Below are 21,009 nucleotides of genomic sequence, written 5' to 3'. Positions count from 1 at the left end.
GAGGAGAAGTGCCTCACAGAAAACCTCTGCACTTTGCAACAGCTTTCAAACTCTTTTGTATTTTAAGGTCATCCAAAAGAGAAATATCTGACAAACTTCCCAAAGCTCTCGTAGTCATCATGTTTGTTCCTCTCTCCCTCTCAGCATTGCTGACTGTACCACAGAGGAATCCTCCAGTCTGGCTTGTATGTGTTAATTGCTTTCTTCTAGCGTCTTTGAACTTCTCCCCTCTCGATAATGAGTTATTTTAAGGAGATGAGGTTTGACATGACAGAACAAAGGGAGTGTGAAGGACAAGGAGAACGCAGAATACAAAACATTTTTTAGAATTCAGATTAGAAAAGTATTTCAAGTTTGCTATGTTACTGCAACCTTATCATTGTTACTACTCTATACTGTCAATGTGAGAATGTATTTTTTGTATACTTCTTTATCACAAATGTATATCAATGTTGTTTGATTTGCAGTTGTTTGATAATCTGTACTGTAAACTGCAGAGTAAAACTTTGAGTAGTCATACTGATCACACACGTTTATGATGGGACTCGTGGGTGTTGTGTGAGGAAGTATCAGTATGTAAGATGCTATAGCACCTTGTTGGTATGCCTTTCGCCCTTCCTCTGTGGCTCTGCCCAATTTCCTGATTATGTTTTCTTGTCACACCCTTTACTCTCTTGCTCTTGCATTCTCTGTCTTCAGCCTTGTGCTTCGTTTCTCCCCGTTTCTCTCTAAGCCCAAATTTTCTCCCGTTTAATCTCAGTCTCTCGAGAGACCACTGTCCCTGTATCACCTCATTAATTATGCAGCCTACGGAAAACCTAGCCAGCGGCTACAAGTCGTGCACAGAGCTGAAAAGTTCATCCTCACTGTTTCTCTTAGGATCTCTTACTGATTTTTCTGTGCTGTAAACTGAGTCATAATCCTCAGCACTGCACCTATTCTGAGGAACAGCAGTGAGAACAGCCTGTGACTAGCACAGCTACATTCTGCTGTCCCTTTCTTTGACAGAGAATTCCTGGGAGTGAACAAGCTGATGGTATTCTTACCATCTATTGTCTGACCGACACATATCTTCAGGGGAAATGTTTTTGGAAGCCAATGCAGTGTTGCAAACACAATTGTAAGTCGATATGATCTAAAATGTTATGAAAAGACCAGGAATAGGACAATAGCCTTTAATACCCATAAGATTACACAGTGTTGGTAAGCTGTTTCCAAACAAACAGGTTTTGTTCTAAAAAAACTTTGCTGGATGTAGCTGGATTTAAAGTAGCTAGATTTTCTCAGGCCATTTTAAAGTAGTCTATTCAAATGGCAGCTTCAGTTGAGGTATTAACAGACCAGTAACAAGAAAGAACAGACGCAGCTTTGTGACTCCTCTTTAGATTGTCTCATTATGTAAACCAGTACCAAGGTCACTCAAATTGGACCAAAAAAGTATATCCATATCAACAATGTAGCCTTATCTATTTGTCCCAGACTAACTACCATCACTAGAATTGGACGCTCAACTTGTCATTGTTTCTGGGTGATTGGACATAGAGGTAGCCCAGAATGTGTGTAACACACACACACACACACACACACACACACACACACACACACACACACACACACACACACACACACACACACACACACACACACACACACACACACACACACACACACACACACACACACACACACACACACACACAGCTCCAACCCCTATACATAAGTAAAAGTGTCTCACCTTCTATAAATAATGGTCCGGTTGTTCTGGACCTTCAAGCGCGTATGTTATTTGAAGGGCCTAACTTTTTTTAGCTTTGACAACCTGTGATTATATCTGAGACTTGGTGATTTGAAATTATATAAGTAAATATCATGGGTGTGACTTAATTTCCGTGTTTAGATTAGATCAATGTTTCTGTATGAAAAGGCTACTGGAACTGGTGCAGGTAAATGGTTATTTTTGTTTGAATTAGATCTTGAAGTGAAGTTCAAATACTTGTAGACATAGGAGTGTGTCAAAAGTGAAAGCATAATCCCTAAGCCCCCCATGAGTATGTGTGAGAGAGTTGGTGTGTCACAACACAGGCCATTATGCAGTCTCAAGTCAGGGGGGCTGCATTCCTTCACAGGGATCAGATTTCGAGTTCCTACAATGTATAATAGATGCTATCTGAAACTGTGTCTATGTATTGTTTATAGTAGCATCACATCTAGGGTCAAAGGTCATAGTCTCAAAGTGTGAGAGGATACTGGCTGGTATGCATGAGTTAATGCCTTTCCCCCCCAAGGGCTTGAACTTGACCTTGCTTCATTCGCTCACCCCTTCCATCAATGAATCATCCTGCTCAGCCATTATCCTTCTGCTTTGAGGGTTTTTGATGTTTGGTTTGACACACCTCGTCAATTTATTAATGCAGTCATTCACATTTTAAAGTCCCTCTCTTCCGAGATGTCAAAGCTTCAAGACCACATTATTAGAAATATCTTTTTTTTGTCCTTCTGGATGAGGATCAGTCTCGCTCTGGGGGATAGTTTGCAGTCGTGTTGACTTTCTTCCACACCTGACATCTTATCTTCCCATCTCCCTCCTTTCATCTGTGAAGAATTTTCGAGAGGCTCAAAAACTAGCGGGGAAAAACATCCTGGAGGTAGGTTGTGAGAATTATTTAAGCGCTTTCATCAGACACTTTTTATTTGATTTGTGGCTCAATAGGCGACTCAGAAACTAGGCCCATTTTTCATTGTCACTTTGACTCTTCATTCAAGAAAAACAAACCTTATTATATAAAAATCAAGCCAGTGCCTTTGTGTCGGGTGTATTTGGTCAGCCACTGCAGTCGTTGTTGTTTTCTAAACTACAGAGCATGCCATCGCCGTGGTAGGCTGTCACAGACCCTGGTTAAGCCACTTTCACACACCGTTCAGCGCACACTATTATTTGTCCATTACTTGTAATTACCCATCACGATGACTGATGGAATGTTTTCGAGGCTGAGTTGGCAAGCAGTTGGGATTATCCTGTTGAGGACTTTATATAATTACCCAGTCATTAAACACGGCTCAGTGTGAAGACAACCTCAGGGGGGGGGGGAGGCCCACTAGCCAATGGCCACGCTGTTGTGTTCATACCTCCAAGCTAGGGAACCATGCTGTTGTCTTCCATGTTCGACCAAGAAGGCAACACTTGTTGTTTGAGCAATGTCTGCGGCATCGTTTACTTTTGGGAGTGTTCTACTCGATGATGATGATGTTGATGAGGATGGTGAGAGTATGCAGCCTCTAATTGTCTTGATTGGGGCTTCATAAAAACTATGTTGTGTGAAAGTGGATCTGGAGATCTCAGACAGGTTTCATCGATTACGGTTCCGCCTCTTTAGGTTTACACTCAGGTGCTCATCAATCTTTACTGGCAGGACTGGGTATCTTCATTGAGATAATTGAGGAACAGAATCAAGAATACAATAGAGCCTCATCAGGAAGTGGAGTTTGACCTTTTTAAGTGCTTTCATATCACAATTCAACAGCACACAGAAATCATGGAGGGGGTTAATCAACATTTTGAGTCAGATGGCAAGCACAAAGTAGGAACAGTGCTCTAGGCTTACTTTTTGGCAGGGAAAATATTTGTTACAGCCTCTTTTCCCCTGTTTCTTTCGTCTCAAGGTGCGTCAAAACACAAGTTGAGACTGATCTTAATTCATCAACTTGTAGGATATCTTGCGATCAGGTTTAGTTTTTCATTAATTACCCATTTTGGTTTGTTTATACACAACAACAAGATGCCATTTGTGCAAATGAAACCTCCCCCTGAAGTGTTTTAGTTTCTTTTATTTGCCTCCTCTCTTCCTGGAATGTAACCACTTGCCTAATACAATTATATGAATATTCTATTACAGAGCTGCAAGTCTTAATTCAATTAGTGAAAGAAATTGTGAATTGATGTCCAGGCAAAGCCTTCTTTATGACTATTTGGATGTTATGACACTTTTCCCTGAATGTTGCCAGCAGCCAAATGGAGAGATTGAAGACCTCGCATATGGATGTCATATTTGATGTCTCTGTGTTTTCCCCTAAATATGATGTTTCCTTGCCAAATTGAACTGCCATGTTCCTGTAAAAAATGTATCCAAAGCAGAATTATGAAGGAGAATGAAATAACCTTGTCATCTATGGAACAAAGGGCCCAGTGTAGCCTGGAGAAAATTGTAATTGCATACGGTGTACATTTCCAAATGGGAGGCATCTCATCTGCATTGCCCCTCTGCCCGGGCCAGAGATGTCTTTGATATTGCGTTCATGATGTTTTGCAAAAACCTGCTTAGATCAAAGATGTCAGTGCCGTCAAGCTCAGTATGATAGATCCACGTAAAAACCGTAAGATCCAAGGGAAAATGAAATGTGTTGTGTTGTCAGAGTCTTGAGTTGTTTCTGTCAGCTTTAGGTTTGTTGCAGCCTGACATGACTTGTTTCGTCCTATCTTCCCCCCTTTTTTGTTGTTGAGGTATTTTACATCCTTTTGTAATCAAGAAGATGCATGTTTTGATTTTTCACTGCCTTTGAAATATTTGTTACACTCTTAAAGTGAGATGTTGTATTTAGCTGCAGGCAGATGCCTACCTTACCAGTTGCAACACTGTTATCATCACCCACACACTGGTAGGGGAAAGTAAAGTCCATTTCAAGCATATACGTTTGGGCTTCACTAATGAAGCACCTATAGGGAAACTTGTTCGAATCATTGATTTATTATTTGACAAGTAACCCCCCCTGTTGGTAGAATGAGAGCTACAATGAGAGAATGACAGAGTATATTATACAACATGAACTAATTCAACAATATGGTGTCACGTTTCAACTTAATAAAACAGACATATGTTAAAGGGCCCATGTCATGCTTTTCCGGTTATTACCCGTCCCCTTGTGTGTTATGAAGGTTTTTATGCATGTAAACGGTCTGCAGAGTCAAAAACCCCCCAAGTACACCCTGTAGCGAGTAAAACTCTAACACAGAAAAGACCCTTCTATGCAGCCCCAGAACACCTCGTTGGAGATTTCTCATTTTCCATTGTTTTCTTCCTGGGTTCTGTGACGTGTGAACACCCAAATCAACAACAAACGACCGGATTGGCCCAAATGGACCAATCCGCGGAGCATCTCACACACCAGGATCCCTTGGCTAACTAACAGGGAGTCCCCATTGACTTGCATAGAGCTCCTGGTAATAGACGAGTTGGGATCGCGGAGGAATGCTCTCCGCAGACCCATTCTCACAGCGTTATAAACCTTTTTCTTACTCAATATCAAGCCACACTTATTGTTTTTACTTCGGCTGTGAGTGTTTGTGTGTGCTCAGGATGAGTTTCGCTGTGTTTCGCTGTATCGCCGACCCGGAAACCTGTCCGCTCCTCGCAGCAGCGGCTCGCAGCAGCAGCGGCTCGCAGCAGCGAGCCTTGCAACGTCCCGACCAATCAGAGCACACTGGGCTCACAGGGAGGGGGGGGGGGGGGCAGGAGCTCCAACAAGCCGTTTAGGACAGAGAGTGAATACCTGGTGAATACACATACTATACATAGATGCTGTAGAGAAACCAATGTGATTTTGGAAAATTGCACAATTTAAATCTATTCTAGTAGACCTCAACAATGGAAATATGATCAGTAGAAATGGCCATGACATGGGACCTTTAAATATACTTTGTTCCAGAGAATAAAATAAAATGATGGATTATTTTGCTTGTTTAATCCATAAAAACATTTTCAATCACTGCGTCTAGCCAAGAAATGTACATCATAACCCCATGTAAAACCTTATGTATTGAGTCTGGATAAACCAATGAGATTAAATGTATTAATAAGTGAGATTTAGAAGTGCTGGTATGTGAATTAAGTTAGATTAGGACGGAGCCGGGCCAGCTGTTTAGTCCTATTTACAGTCTTTATGTCCACCTGCAGCTGGCTTTATTAATATTCATCAGACAGTGCAATAATAGGAAAATCAATCTCCATCTCACTAAAGTGTATTCACCCAAATGTATAACAGTAGCTCGTTAATGGTAAGAGATGCATTCTTTTATTTTAATAGACAGGTAATTTGACTGGCATTGCTATATGTGCACATCAGTCTGAGGCTTTATAAGATGCAGCTTGTCATTCATGCTCATGAAAAACCTCTTGGTGCACTGTTTAATTCAATATTGTTATTACATTAGTTGTAATCTGATTTTCTAGTTTACTATTCTCCCACGAGCATCTGTAAAAGGGTTTTAAAGAGAAACAAGGTCGATGAACCACAACAGTAGTTTGTGTCATGGTTTGGTGCTCTGCAAACAGAGGAGATCGATTCCCTCTGCTCCCCTTTCCTGTCTTATGGCGCATTTCCACCGCAGGCCTCGCTCGACTTAGTACGGTTTTGTTAGGCTTTGTTAGGCCCGGCTCACTTTAATGCTGCGCTTCCATTACAGTTTAGGAACTGGGGTAGTATCTATAGTAACGCAGTGTAGGCGGAGCCGTGACGTCATCTTCAATTAGCACACCAGAAAAACAACATCAGCCGTTAGCTGTTAGCACTCAAGCTCACAGCTCCTCATATCTGTTCAGAAACTAGACAAAAGTTAAACAAGTACAAACCACAGACTGTCTGTGTCATGGCGAGTAGGAGTCGCTGGTTTATTTATGTCTGTATAGGCCGTTGTTGTGAGTGTGGACGGTCGGAGCATATATTGCGTTAGCTTAGCCGATCTCCATTTAGACAACACACATTTTAAAAGGTTTTTCGCCTGCCGTCTGTCTGCAGACTTGTCAAAGCATTAATTCATGGTTTTTACTAACCGGTATCAGTATGTAGTTACTTCGGCATCATTTTGAAACGTGTATTACAATTAAATCACGGTCAAATATGTTCATCTTGTTGTAGTTGTAGCCCCCTTGCCAGCGATTCTCTCTCTAGTTTAGCAAACTCAGCCCGACTCAGCCCTGTTTGTTGGCCCCGATAGAACCACGATTTTGTCGGGCCAGAAAAGAGGTGAAAAAGTAGCCCCGGGCCGGAACTAGGCATAGTGGAAACGCAACCAAAAACAGGCCCGGCACGACACGGCACGCTTAAACCGCGCTCGGCGCCATGGTGGAAATGCGCCATTAGTTAACCTTGGATCGTGGTTAACAGAGCAAAAATGAATCCGCAGCCATGTTGTGTTTGTCTACCCCCCAGCAAGGATCATGGACTCAGAGGTCACACTGTGTAATCTCGTCTGTCTGAAGTGTCACTCGACTAAAAGAGAGCAATTTCTTTAAACAGTTTTTGGATACAGTAGAGTGAGTCGGTAAAGACTTATTTTGCTTTGTTTCCACTGTAGCTCATTCCTTCTGTTTTTCTTCGTCTTAGCTGTCCACCCTCTTCCCTTATTTACTGTATGCCCTCTGCCATTCTCTATCTATCCCTCCATCACAGCTGTCCATCTGTTTTTCTCCCAGGTTTATCATTCTCTCTTATCAGCTGCTGCTGCTGGTTTCTCCAGACTTCCTGCACCTCATATCAGCCTGACTGATTACACTGTAGCAATGCTCTGCTTTCAAAAGAGATTACGTGTTACTGTCATGGCACAACAAACCAGGTCAGCAGGGTATCATTATACATCTTTTACTTCAATTAGTTATACATCCGCTCAAACATAAAGTATGGCTTTATGCACGTGGGAACCAAGCATTTGAATAAACGTGTATTATGGGAATGACTGTTTTAATAAAGACTGATTTAATTTTGCTTGTCAAAGATTGTCGCACGATGACAACAACTAGCTCAGGTCAGAGTGACTCTCCGCTCTACACCCTCAGTGGGCCCACTTAAGACTTGATAGATTTCCCATTATTTTTAGACAGCCATGATGGAGTACCAGGTAGCACACAGCCTGTTCTGCTTTCCTCTTAGATTTTACTTCCCGAGCGGAAACACTACCCCTCTATGGCACATGAATGTGCCATCCGCTGCCAAGCCCTGCAGATGAATTCTTCTCTTCATGTGAAACAATCACAAATATGTAGTCTGAAGGTCCATGTTTCCATTCCTCTATTTGGAAATCTGTCTCCGAGAGGTTTCAGAGAGGCTAAGAACACTTGAACCGTGGCAGAGCACCGAGGATCGATGCCAAGTTGTAATACCAGGCAATAAGTGGGATTATATTTGTCGTTTATTTGACAGGGAATGGTCCCTGGGAAAATATGAGCTTAGTTTATTGCCTTTGTCTGCTGTGTGCCAACCTGACAATCAATGATGTTGCTTTGTCTTGGCTTCTTTGCAAACACCTTTACAGACCAAGCAAGTTGACTGTCTGATTGTTGTAATATAGAGCCAACTGCCCTTCACTTAAACCGTGGTTGCAGAAGTTAAGTAACACAACCAACATTCAACTTTATGTTACATTTTATGATTTATATTCCCTTCAAAGTAATCTCCCTTTGTCATTGGTTTGAAGGCCGATCCAAAAAAGAGATTTAAAAGCAAGTCTGCTTTGTCAGCATTAGACATATCTTTGATTGATATACTCATTGGGAAATTGGTTTAAGTGATTCATTCAGTAAAAGATATCTGCATTTTCATTATATCCCAAGGCCTAGTTGGTGAGTCAGCTAATCTGACAGGGCTTGAATTCCTTACATAAAAAAAAAATGATGATGCACACTGCAGCAGCACTTGCTGTTGTGCCGTGGTGCGACAAAAGCTGGGGAGAAAAAGTATAGTGTTTGACACGTTGCCGCGCTATGAGTCATACGAGGAGCCTGGAGCAAACATTTCAGTTGACTACTCGGGGTTAGATGTCAGCTCAGCTTTATGGGAAAGTCACGGTCACCTGCAGAGATTTAGCGTAAAAGAAAACGGAGATGACAGTTTAGTTAGCAAATCATGTTATGCCTTTGACCATGAAAATAAAAAAGCAGCTCAAACCTCAGTTTTTTCTAGAACAGTGAGTAGTAATAACATGAAGACCCGTGTTCAGTATTTAGTAGAAATGTCCTGCGTTAATATTTGAGTCGTTGAAAACCGCCCAAATATTGAAAGCTGGAATCGAAAGCATTGCTAGATTCTCCATCAATCTTTTTTTATTCATCCTTGAATTTGATATGTTCTTTTTACCACTGCTAATTTTAGACTCTGACTTTATATTTAACCTAGCTTGAGTTCCCTTGTTGTTGCTTATGTTACAGTTCAACATTTTTCCTATTTACTTTCTTGTCAAGAGTTGTTGAATGAGAGGATTGATACTGATATCAAGTGTGTTCATGTGTAAATATGAATGTTAACTAAGCATACAGCATGCTTATATTCCCCCTGACTAAGGCACTCTTGTTCGAGTACTGTATTGACACAAGTATAAATGTAATATAAAAATGTTACAGCTCTAGTCGTGACTGCCAAAAAAAAGAAATAATATTTAACATACACCAGTCAGTGAGTTTCCTCAGTAAAGTAAATGGTTGTGGCGCAGAGGAGTTACCGTATGAACAGCTCGGTGCATGTAGGTCTCAGATCCCAGGTGATCCACCGCCTCAGGCTGCTCTGTATCTGAAGCTGACCCTCACATTATCCCCAGGTACACCGGAGAAGGGCCAGGTGAACATTGAGGCCGCCAGAGGGAGTTTGACCTACGTTGTTTTTCAGGGCACATCTCTCCTCTCCTTGCTTGACCCCTCCCTGACTTTCTCTTTGTCTGGCTCCGACGCTCTCTCCCTCCCTCCCACTTACTATCCTGAGAATTACGTGTGCAAGAAGGAATGAAAAGAGGTATTGTGCTCTGCTGAATGCAAGCTGTGTGTGTGTGTGTGTGTGTGTGTGTGTGTGTGTGTGTGTGTGTGTGTCTATGTTTCATTGGCTGTCTCTACTCCACAGCTATGCTATGAAACTATGCAGGCACCATGAGCCTTGGCATACCTCAGCGGTCAGAGGACCAAGGTACCTGTTTTAGCAAGCGTCACATGTACCATCTTTCCATTTGTGTAACCTCACATGCAACACTCAAATAGCTTGCTTAGTTGAGATCAGTGGTATCACTTTCTGCTAAAAACTTGTTTTCATTATAATATTTCTACACGCAATTTTTTCATACAAAGATAACAATTTAATGTACGTGTTTACACTGCTTGCAATGTGCAGTCAGGTCTCTTTAGGCCCGAAATTTGAATAACATGCACGAGCAATCGAGATTAATAATTTGTTAGTACAGGATGAAATATGCCTGTAATCCAAAAAAACACCTAAAATAAATAAAAGTAAGCAAGCATCAAATGCCCGGACAGATTATTAATCATGTGATTATGAAAATGTACTATTTTATGTTGATTTTGACTATATCCGTTGTGTTCAGTTCTTGAATAAAAGGCCTCACAAGTGCATCCATAACAGACCCACTATGTGTCATTCAGACTCACTACAGTCATGATACTCTAATGTTGGTCATTCTCCCTCTTGAGTAGTCTGTTTACACACACTGGGATACAGCTAGTTGTTATTAATCTGTGATAACCTTTTTGCTGATGTTTGCTGTGGATTCAATCTGCCTGTCCACATATTCAAATGTCAGCTCTGATTGCTGAGCCAAAGTTTGAAGGCCAGTCAGTGCCTGTCTCTCATACAACTCCAATGGGCCACCATCTAAAAAACATACAATCTCATTCAACTCATGACGTTCAGGTTTTTCATCACTGTCCTTCAGACCTTTTTTTCTGTATCTGCTAACCTCAGTACACCCCCACTTCTCTGTGTCTACCTCCATTAGTGTCCGTCTGCTTGTCTGTCTCGTTGGCTGCGTGTCATGCGCGAGTGGGCTGAGGTTCATGTCACATGCTCGCCGGCTGATTACTGACCTTTGTCACATGTCCCCCGCTTTCCTCCCCACCATGTTTACCTAGTCTATCCACTGCCCAGACTTTGGTCAAACAAAGTGAAAACTGGCTTCACCCATTCCATGATTACCAGCTGTGAAAAACGTACAACATTAATACATGACAATGAAAATAAAACATAACCAAAAACTTTTACTGCTCATTAGGAAGAGTTCCTAACAATGGGTAATGCTATATTGAAAATGACCCGAGGCATACAGAAAACAAATCTTGACTATCTAGCAAAATTCCTCCAATAGCAAATGTGAATAATTCATTGCCATGGGCAGAAATGCAATATCATAACCCATTAAATCCATATAATTGTACTGTTAAATGTGTTTTTAAAGCAGTACTAGTTTTTCAGAAACAAGCTATAAACACAACTGCAACATATTCTCCTTTTTAAATGAATAGATCTTCAACTTGATTATCCGATTTACACGGTGCAACATTGGTCATTTTTCTGTCAGCAAGTAGTGATATACAACTAATGATGGGAGAATTATGGCGAGAAAGAGAAATCTGAAAATGATATATCCGTGTTTCTCATGCAACTGTGATTTAAAAACTCAATAATAATAATCTAATGAAAGTCTTACAGTGCCACAAATAAATAAGCACAAAGGCATGCTTGTCCTTTGGGGATTTAATACACAGGAATGATAATCTGTTTGTTGGTTATACTACATGGCTGTCAGCTTGCCCCTCTGTTGGCCTCTGCGGTTTTCCCACATCCATCACCCCCCGATGTGCTGCACCCTTCCCCCCCCCCCCTCCGCCTCTCTCTTTGGCAATCAGCTGGTATTATCCCCGTCATCTTGCTGTTGTATAGGCATGCAGCAATTTGTCTATCTTTTCTTTGGAATTATCTGTCTTGCAGGCTAAACCCATCTGTGTTCAATTATCCTAAAGGGCTGCAGCTACTACTGCCAAACCACTGCACTCTCCATTGTTATATCTATGGAGGTACTTCAGCTAGATGTGTGTTTATGCAGGGTGAAAAGGTAGATGGTGAAAGTGGGTTGCACTACTTGGATGCAGCCTCATAATGTCAGGCCACTATCACTGGTTTAGGGAGCCGTAAAAGAGACCCCAATTTAGACTTATCTTTCTTATGTATAGGCAGAAAAGAAATACAGATGCCTGGGGTTCTTTCATCTCTTTACCACCAGAATAATTGAGTTTCTGCTTGTTTCTGTTATTCCTCCCAAATGCAGACGTGATTTTGGCATGATATCAATGCCTATAGGTTCTTAGAATCTGTACAAAAGATTGAACTTCTACTTAAAACTGGCCACTTAAACAGACTTGTGGTGTGTGTGTATGGTAGTACCCATTGAAAAATAGCCCCTCATATTAAATCATATTCCTAAAATGGCATGACCTGTCAGGATTACATATGGATGAGGTTCAGCTCAGCTTCTAGGCTTGATTAATTTGCTGCCTTGTGGTTTGTAATTTATCAACCTACACCAAAAGAAGTTGCGTTCTGCTCCCAGTAGCTCTGTAACTCTAACCAGTGTCCGTAGGGAGCTGAAAGCATACAAAAGTGCAGCTTACAATTGCCAGATGAGGGCATGACTCATTGTTGCAGAATACGGGTGTAATTTGGCTAGCCTGGTAAGTTGCACTAATGTTTTTCTTCAGTAATGACCAACTGCTTCCAGAAAACTTGGCATACTAGTTTGGACCAATTTGTCAAATGATTGTGCATTGTGTGCTTGAAATTAGGCCTATAGAAATGAACTTGTTTCATTGGGGGATGAAAGGGCATATGTTTTCTGATTAATCCGATTTTGCAGTGTAAGAATTGGACGGTGCAGCAGCTCTACTATTTCTGCTGTTCTTTGCACATGGTTTCACAGCATACCCCAAAGGATGCAGCTTAAAAAATCACGAGCTGTTACTGTACCGTATCACACTGCTCTGTACTGCAGCGGCCATGCTCTAGAGACAGACTTGACTCCTTTACAGTACTGCACACAGAAAACTTCTAGAGGAGAGATACATGTGTTGAGAGAAGGAAGGGAATTAAAAAAGATTGAAGAAAAGTGTCAGATATAGTGAGGATGGAAAAAGTCATAATAAAGTGTGATGCCTATGCCCTACTCTTTATTCCCTTGCTCCCTCTCCTTATATATCTATATGCACTCTCCTCCTAGCTCTCTTGTCTCTCTTCCCTTCTCCCTGTATCACTTCTCCAGTCTGGCTGTGGACCAGCGTTGAACTCCCGTCTGCTCACAGCCAATTTGGAAGGAATTTGCTAACCCATTAAAGTGCATGTTCAGTACAACTTTCATCATTTTCTCTTATGTTTTTTCATTCTCTTGGCGGTCCCCTGTGAAAACACAGCCACGTCTCCCCATGCCCAGAAAAACCCTGGCTTTTTTTAAGAGCTGATACTGTGAAAGACAAAAAGTTTGGAAACCTCTAGGCGTTATCATCATGGAAAAGACAAACCCTGCGACAATGATCCCTTTGTGCTGTAATGTGCTGAAATGAGACCTGGAAGTATTCTTTTTCCTGTTTACTTTAACAAAGTGTTCATATGCTGTAGAGTTTGTGTAATTGGACCGACAATCTGAAGTGTCCGGAAATAGAAAGCTTCCAAAGTTAGCACAAATGGAGAAATTATGTTTCACATAAACAAGGACAAACAGGGAAACTCACTTAACTAAAATGTGCCAGACAGTTTTATCTGATCAGAACACAAACATGACCGAAACCTCCATCTTTGTTTCCTCCTTGTCTCCTTCTCTTCACACAAGCTACTGTCCAATTACTTCCTGTCTATACACATAACAAGTATGCAGCGCTACTAGAGCAGTACGGCAGTAAAGTAACTTGTATCCACAGCCCACACCCACACAGCTTTACTAAACAAAATAAAAAATAACTGTGCTGTCACTATATACGGATGGATAACGTTCCTTCTTTGATCCACATGTGGAAATCAAATTGAGTTTTCCTGCTAATGGCTGATATGAGTTTTTTTTGCTAGGATTTGCTTAACTTTTCATTTCATCTTTTTGATCTGGATTAAAATGTAAGTTTGAGTTAGCTACTCTTGTCAACAGGCCAAGTACATTTAGCTTAAAGGAATCAGATATACTATTCAAACAAATAAGCATGCCAATATAACACTTGCCAGGAAAGCTGAACAATGAGTGTTCAATAAAAGCCCTGTCAGGCCTCCAGGAAGAGCTTGTTCACACTCACTTTTATCTTGCTGCCTTTGTTTGTGAGAGATTTGTTGCTGTTTTTGAATGCCAAAAATGTCGCACAATTGCCTCGGGGAGAGAGGCTTTAAATTGATCTGTTTTGAGTAAACTGGATTTTTCTTTCATAAGCACTGCCATTTATACTATTGCATTATCCAAGAATCAGAACGATAAAAAGCCATGCAGGCCGAGTGAAGGAATGACTCGGATAACAGCAAACTTTCTCCCAGCTTGACCATTCAATGGAGCTCATTCAGTCGCCATGGGAGGCAGCCACAAATGTTTCCAGCTTTTGTTACCCTCTGATTTATAGTCGCTCACTGTGGCCTTGAAGTGTCGGTCTAGATTTCCCGCTAACCAAATGTTTGGGCTCTGTTGGTGTATTGTGTTACTCAGAGTAAGCTGTTGATTTTGTTTTTATTGGCCTTGTAATTGTCCTCCTAATTACGGATAACAAAGAGGTGAAAGGTGGACGGTTGGGAATTGACTGAATGTGTACCGGGGTGAAATAAGGGGTTGGTCAGGATTTGAATTTGCCCACCACATTTATTACATTAAAAAGTAGATTAAAACTTTTCTGCTTATGTGCCACAGATTTCATATCCTCTAAATCCTCAGTGGAGTTGTGGAGGCTTTGGGCCGGATGCTGCCTGGTTGGTAGAGCTCATTGGCATTCAAACACGGCTGGAGTGCAGCAGAGCACAGCAGCATGGTGCAGTGAGGGTGTGTGTGAAACAGAGAGATGAAGAATGAATTGAGAGGAGAGGTTTTTAATTGATGGGCTGCAGTGAAATATACAGTAAACGTCCAGCATTGTGCCTCAAGGCGGCTTTAATGATTCAACAGGTGTCTGTAAGGGGTGAAGCTGTTATCAACCAATGCGAGTCTAGAGTATCAAAATGTCAACTAAAGTTGCTGAAAGTTGAAATGTAATGTCTGGCCCTCTATGTAGTCTTGGTTACTATGGTATCCAAAGGTTTAGGGTTCTTTAACAAATGTAGAATGAGTGTTCTCTTTTCTCTGTCTGTGGAAAATGACACAAGTTCCTCTGACACACACACACACACACACACACACACACACACACACACACACACACACACACACACACACACACACACACACACAATGGCCTCTCTGCTGCTATGGCACTGTATCAATATTATGTTCTCCCCACCCTGCTCTGTTCCTGTTTGCACAGCCCAGAAAAACGTACCCACCTAGTACATGGAGGAAATCCAAAGTGGTCGTTAGTTACTCTCCGCTCTCTCTCCCTGCCTATCTTTCACTGTGTTTTTCTTTCACAGACACAATGCGTTAAACTTGTATAACTTACTTCACCCCCAGTTCATCTGCTGCCTGTAGAAGAAGCGCAGGAAGATCTGTAATCTTTTGCTGCCTCCCCTCTGCTCTCTCTCTCTCTGAGCCTCAGGTGCTGCTGTTTGTTTACCTTCACACATGCACAGACTTAAGTTCCTCCCTCATGCTTTCCCTGTCCTTTAACACTGGTTACTGTGATCAGTGCCAGCCTCAGTGTTCACGAGTGTCACCATTTGCTTGTACAAGTCATCTGGGAAAACAAACATGCCCTTCTCTGCATTCAGATATGCATGGACCCTGCAGACATACAAATACCATGCATACGCACTTCATTTGTGCAAAAAGACACAGAGTCTTCAAGAATAGACAGATCCTTGAATCATTTCTACGTCACAGAAATGTCTCTTGTATAACATAAATGCCACATGACGTTCTACGACAGTCTGTTTATGACATAGCTCTGAATCATGTGTCACTGGGCCCTTATTTTAGGCTGCATCAATCCAGCCGGTGTCTGTGTTTTCTCCGGAGTGTCCTGCTCTGTTTGGGTGACTGTGGGCTCACAGGAAAGGAAGCTCCAACACCAAGATAAAGAAGACCGATGATAAAGTGGAGAGTGACGGGCCAAATGAGCTGCTTTATGATCCTGTTCAGGGTCGGGACCTTTGTTGGATTTTTTTTTAATTTGGTACAGCAGTTAAAAGTACAAGACATACCTCTGGAAAAAGCAGTTTTACTTTCTCTATCATCTACAGTTTTTCTTCAAACATTTGGTGACAGAGATGGTACTAAAAAGGGGCAGTTATAGAAGAGGAAGAACGAGGGAGCATCAGCTTTATTTGGTGTAATCTATTTTATTTTTAATCACTTTTTCATTGTGTAGTTTTTCATCATTTTTCAATCACAAGTCGATCAAAATAAACACAATTATTGTTCACATCCTTCAAGCCAAAATGAAACGCATTCGAGTGCTAAGGTTCTCAAATATAAAAAGTCTATGCTTTTGTTGGTCTTCTTTCACTGTTATCTGATGTTTATTGAGCTAACAAGCAATCGATTGAAAATAATAATGATAAGATAATAATCTTCCTACTTAACTGTATGTAGCTTCATTATAAAGCAAACGAAAAGCCCAGATAACAAAAATTGCTCCTGTGGAGATTGTCCACAGTATTGAGTATGTAAGTCGCTTTGGATAAAAGCGTCTAACATGTAATATAATGTAATGTAATGAATATATGTCACATGTGTGTGTCCCTTTATACCAGCATGAAAGAGATGTGTCACATGCTTTTGATGCACCCAGAGAGTTCTTAGAAGTTGCAGGAAAAGCCACCCATTACCTGTGTGTGTGTGTGTGTGTGTGTGTGTGTGTGTGTGTGTGTGTGTGTGTGTGTGTGTGTGTGTGTGTGTGTGTGTGTGTGTGTGTGTGTGTGTGTGTGTGTGTGTGTGTGTGTGTGTGTGTGTGTGTGTGTGTGTGTGTGTGTGTGTGTGTGTGTGTGTGTGTGTGTGTGTGTGTGTGTGTGTGTGTGTGTGTGTGTGTGTGTGTGTGTGTGTGTGTGTGTGTGTGTGTGTGTGTGTGTGTGTGTGTGTGTGTGTGTGTGTGTGTGTGTGTGTCAAACATATCTGAACACATTTCAAAGCATTTCATTCACTTCTGTGGAAAAAAAAGTCCTGTGTCAAGATGCGGCGTGTTGAAAGAGCCATCTGAGCGTAACAGAACCAGCACGTGTTCTGTTGCCCACAAAGGCTTTTCTGCTAAAGACTCCCCACTTTGACCACCTGCAGCTGTGGACCAATTAAAATCCCAACCCACCACTCCCTGACCCAAATGGTTGGACACACACACACACACACACACTGACACCCACAATGATAACAGCTGGAGAGAGTGAAAGCAATCAATGAATAATTGATGATAATTGACTGTTTCCATTCATAATTCATACCCTCAATTATCACTAAGAGGCCCCACCTGAGTTTAATGTATGTGTGTTGTTGTATTCAGTGGTGTATGACTGTCCTGTGTATGTCACAGAAGAAGTGCGTGTGTGTCCCATCTGCTGTGTTTGTTGCTTCTCATTTTGGAAATGTTATAAAATGTTGTGTAAGAGGATTTGGAGATAGGATGCGTGTGTGCTGTTGGCATGCTTACCCTCAGTGTGCAAAATACGGGGGGGTCCAGGGGAGCTCGACCCCCCCTGATGAACACCTGAGCCCCCCTGAAAGCCTCAACAGCAAAATTACAGGAGGGTCTCAAATTATAATATGTATTTGTCACTTGCAATGGTCACTAAAATGTTTTTAAGCTTACTGCAGTATTCATCATTCAAAACATTTATTCACAAATATCTTCTATTTTGGCTGGCAAAAGCATTTCCTCGCAGGGAATCGAAAACAGACGGCTCTTTAACGGTCGCGTATTCATTCATTCATATGAACGTCAGAATATAGAATTATTTGACGGCACCCCTGAAGACGCCAGACGGCGCCCCGGTTGAGAAACGCTGCTATAGACTACTGATTGTCTTGGCTTGCATCCATGAAATATTGTATAGGCCTACTGCATATTGAGAAATCTTCGACCGGTATATTGCGCAATAAACGGGAGATGGGGACCCCCCCCCGATTATTGACGGGTATTTTGCACACTGCTTACCCTCCTTCTGACACGCATCGTAGGTTATCCACGTGGATGCTGGAAACTCCTCTCTCCTGATAAGCAGATGGTGTGCGATCTCCAGGCTAAACATGTTCTATTATCAAAGATATTGTTCCGTTTTTATCGCAGCATATTTTAAGAATGAATGATTCTACAGAGGCATTGTGCAGCCATTCAAATAGTGTATTTATTTAACTTCCTCCAGGTTTTGAGATGTCTTCCTACATAAATAGTGTCAACATTTTTCCTTTTGTCTTTCTCCACATAGATCACAACTCTGATCAACCATAAAGACAAGCCAAATAAGTCTGAGCGCACCCTAGCAGCCATACACAGGGTGGGCCAGGCAGTGAGCGTGGCTGTGGGACGTTTTGTCGCCGTTGGAGAGGCCATCGCCTCAGAGAACCAAGAGCTGAAGGATGAGATGGGACAAGCCTGCTTCGAGGCTCGCAGGGCAGGTGGGTTTCTTTGGCTGAATCACTTTGTGTGCCTAACATTTGATTGAATCACTGCAACTCAATACATCATCTAGTGTTTCTCTTCAGGGGTAGATAGAAACAGCCCTTGTTTTGTGGTCACATCTGTGTTTTTAAACTGAAATTCTAAAGGCTTGTTCATAAACACTGTATCTTTCTGTCTCATACATTGCCATGGCTTTAGGGTGTTCAGAAATGTCCATTAAGGTTGTTCTAGCTGGTCAGCGAATAAGACTTATCGGTGTTTATTTGTTAAGATAAACTGACAGTTTCATAAAGCATCAGGCATCAGCTTGGGGCTTCAAAGTGTTATCAAATTTAAGCAGGTTTCGATTTGTCTGGACAGCGTGGCTGACAGACACTATTACACCAGAGGACCTCCAGAGTGTTCTAAAGACATTGTTGTTATTAGGTTGGAAGTAAAGGCTGCAAAAAGGGCTTCTTCACCCAAGGGCGCTGTGTAGAAAGAGGGAGCAAATGTGTCTGCACTGGCTTGAAAAAGCACTGCATAATAAGTTCTTAAAAAACACTTTTAGAAACTTTATGCGGCAGGCTGTTGGCAAGATTGAAAGTTTTAGTTTTCCCGATGTTCACTGCCTTATAGATTTCTTCAGAGTTACGTAGAGAACTTTTCTCCACCTGAGGTCAGACCCCTCATTTCTTTCCCAGGGTTTAAATCTGCTGTCTGGGCCTGTCTGTGTGTGCCTTATATTTCTCCCCACATCTGATTGTCTGCAGTTTCCTTCCAATTCTAAAACATGCAGGTTAGGTGATAGACTGCCAAACTATCCAGGGTGAGGTCTGCCTCTCGCCCAATGTGTGCTGTCAGACATGTCATGGATGGATATTTCGAGTGCAAAACAGTAAACAACTGAGAGAGACAAAGAGGTTCAGAGGGTTGTGGGAGGGGTGGAAACAGTGACAACCAGTGTGAAGGAACAAGAATGTGTGGATCGTTCTTATGGGACTGTCAGCTTTTATTGAACCCGAGACAGAAGAGGTGATGGTTCTGTCAGAAATGTGTTTCTTTCAGTGTTTCTACACTTTCCTACAAGCTTTAGCTATTAACATTTAATAAAAAAAAACACCCAAGGCACACGTCAACCCTGTATCTTGGTGTCTTTCTACGTTTTCTTACACTTTCTTGTTTAGATAGTTGGTATCACTTGCTTGTGAAACTTAGTTCTTATCAGGCAAAACAAGGACCTCATATTAGCCTTCTGCAGAGCACAGCGGAAACAAAATCACACTGGATAAGAATTTAGTCACAACATCGTGATAATAGGTTTATGTTGGGGGAACCAGCTTGTATAGCAGAGCATTTAATCCTCACACGGCGTTGATTTGTAAAGACGCGTAAACTCTGACAAAGAAGTGCTGGTGGGAGGGGGAGAGAAGACTGATGAGAAAATGTGTGTGTGAATGTGTGTATAGGTGAGGCCTAGTGAAGCCTATGTGTGTGTGCATTTGCAATTGTCTGGATGTGTGTACCCGCTGCGACTAATTTATTCTAGTTCTCACTTTCCTCTTAGGAAGGCGTTTTCACAGCTTTGCCTTGCATTCCTTACACAGTTTACTGATTCAAAAGAAAGCCAACACTTGCTGTCTCTCTGACCATTTAATATAATGATAGAGACATTTTCAGAGATTAAAATTAAATACTTTTTTGAAGCTGTTAGTATCCAGGAGAGAGAAGGGCTAGTTAGTGAAGGATTGACATTCTCTAATACCTAGCCGCAGGGAGACTTTAATCAGGCAGGCTTCAGCCTTGTGCGCTATAATGAATGAAATAAAGGCAGGCTGAAAGCACTCTTTAATTAGATGCCGCCCGTCATCAGAGCGGTGAACAGATCCAATGAGGCAGGTCAGTGGAGGCAATCTGTGTTGGATCTCTGTCTCTGTCTCTTTCACTCAGTCTCTCAGTGTCATTCTCACATTCACAAACTGCTGTCTCACTTCATCTTTCTCCTCATATCTTAAGATTCAAGATATGACTGTAGGAAGAATCAAAATAAAACCATAGCTCATACAGTCCATTAGTATTTTTAATACTGGACTACATGTTTAGGCAATCAATTGGTAAAACATGGGAATAAGATTACCTCTTAACACTTTTCCAACACACAAGTATTTACCTTTTTGAGCTTTCACTCATGAATGATGTATAAACTCTACAGAAAAACATTTTTGTAATACTTTGAGCTAAACTATTTTGCTTATGTGTAGCAGAGATACTGTTCACCATGTTCACCATCTTAGTTTAGCATTGTCAGCATTCTAGTGTTGGCTAATTAGCAATAAACTCAGAGTAGGATTAGTTTTGAAGGTATTTCGTTATAAACCAAAGTATTTGACAAATCAAAAAAGTTCAGCTGGTTATAGCACTAGATTAAAAGTGAATGAATCAACAAAGTAATCCTGTGGGGGCATAAAGATCTTTCTCAAGTTTTAATGCAATC

At 41.5% G+C, this 21,009-nt stretch overlaps 1 protein-coding gene across 4 annotated transcripts in view; it reads left to right on the top strand.

The window, feature by feature from the left end:
- Window positions 1-21,009, top strand: part of ctnnal1 (catenin (cadherin-associated protein), alpha-like 1) — a 50,484-nt gene that overhangs the window by 9,509 nt on the left and 19,966 nt on the right. For all 4 annotated transcript variants that reach the window (XM_034125166.1, XM_034125167.1, XM_034125164.1 and 1 more), the window contains exon 2: window positions 18,343-18,532. In XM_034125166.1, coding sequence (XP_033981057.1) covers window positions 18,343-18,532 — 190 coding nt within the window. The remainder of the gene's footprint in view (window positions 1-18,342; window positions 18,533-21,009) is intronic.

The sequence above is a fragment of the Trematomus bernacchii genome, unplaced genomic scaffold, assembly GCF_902827165.1.
Source record: "Trematomus bernacchii unplaced genomic scaffold, fTreBer1.1, whole genome shotgun sequence".
Taxonomy (NCBI): domain Eukaryota; kingdom Metazoa; phylum Chordata; class Actinopteri; order Perciformes; family Nototheniidae; genus Trematomus; species Trematomus bernacchii.
The sequence above is the reverse complement of the archived record's forward strand: the minus strand, read 5'-3'. Positions and strand labels throughout refer to the sequence as shown.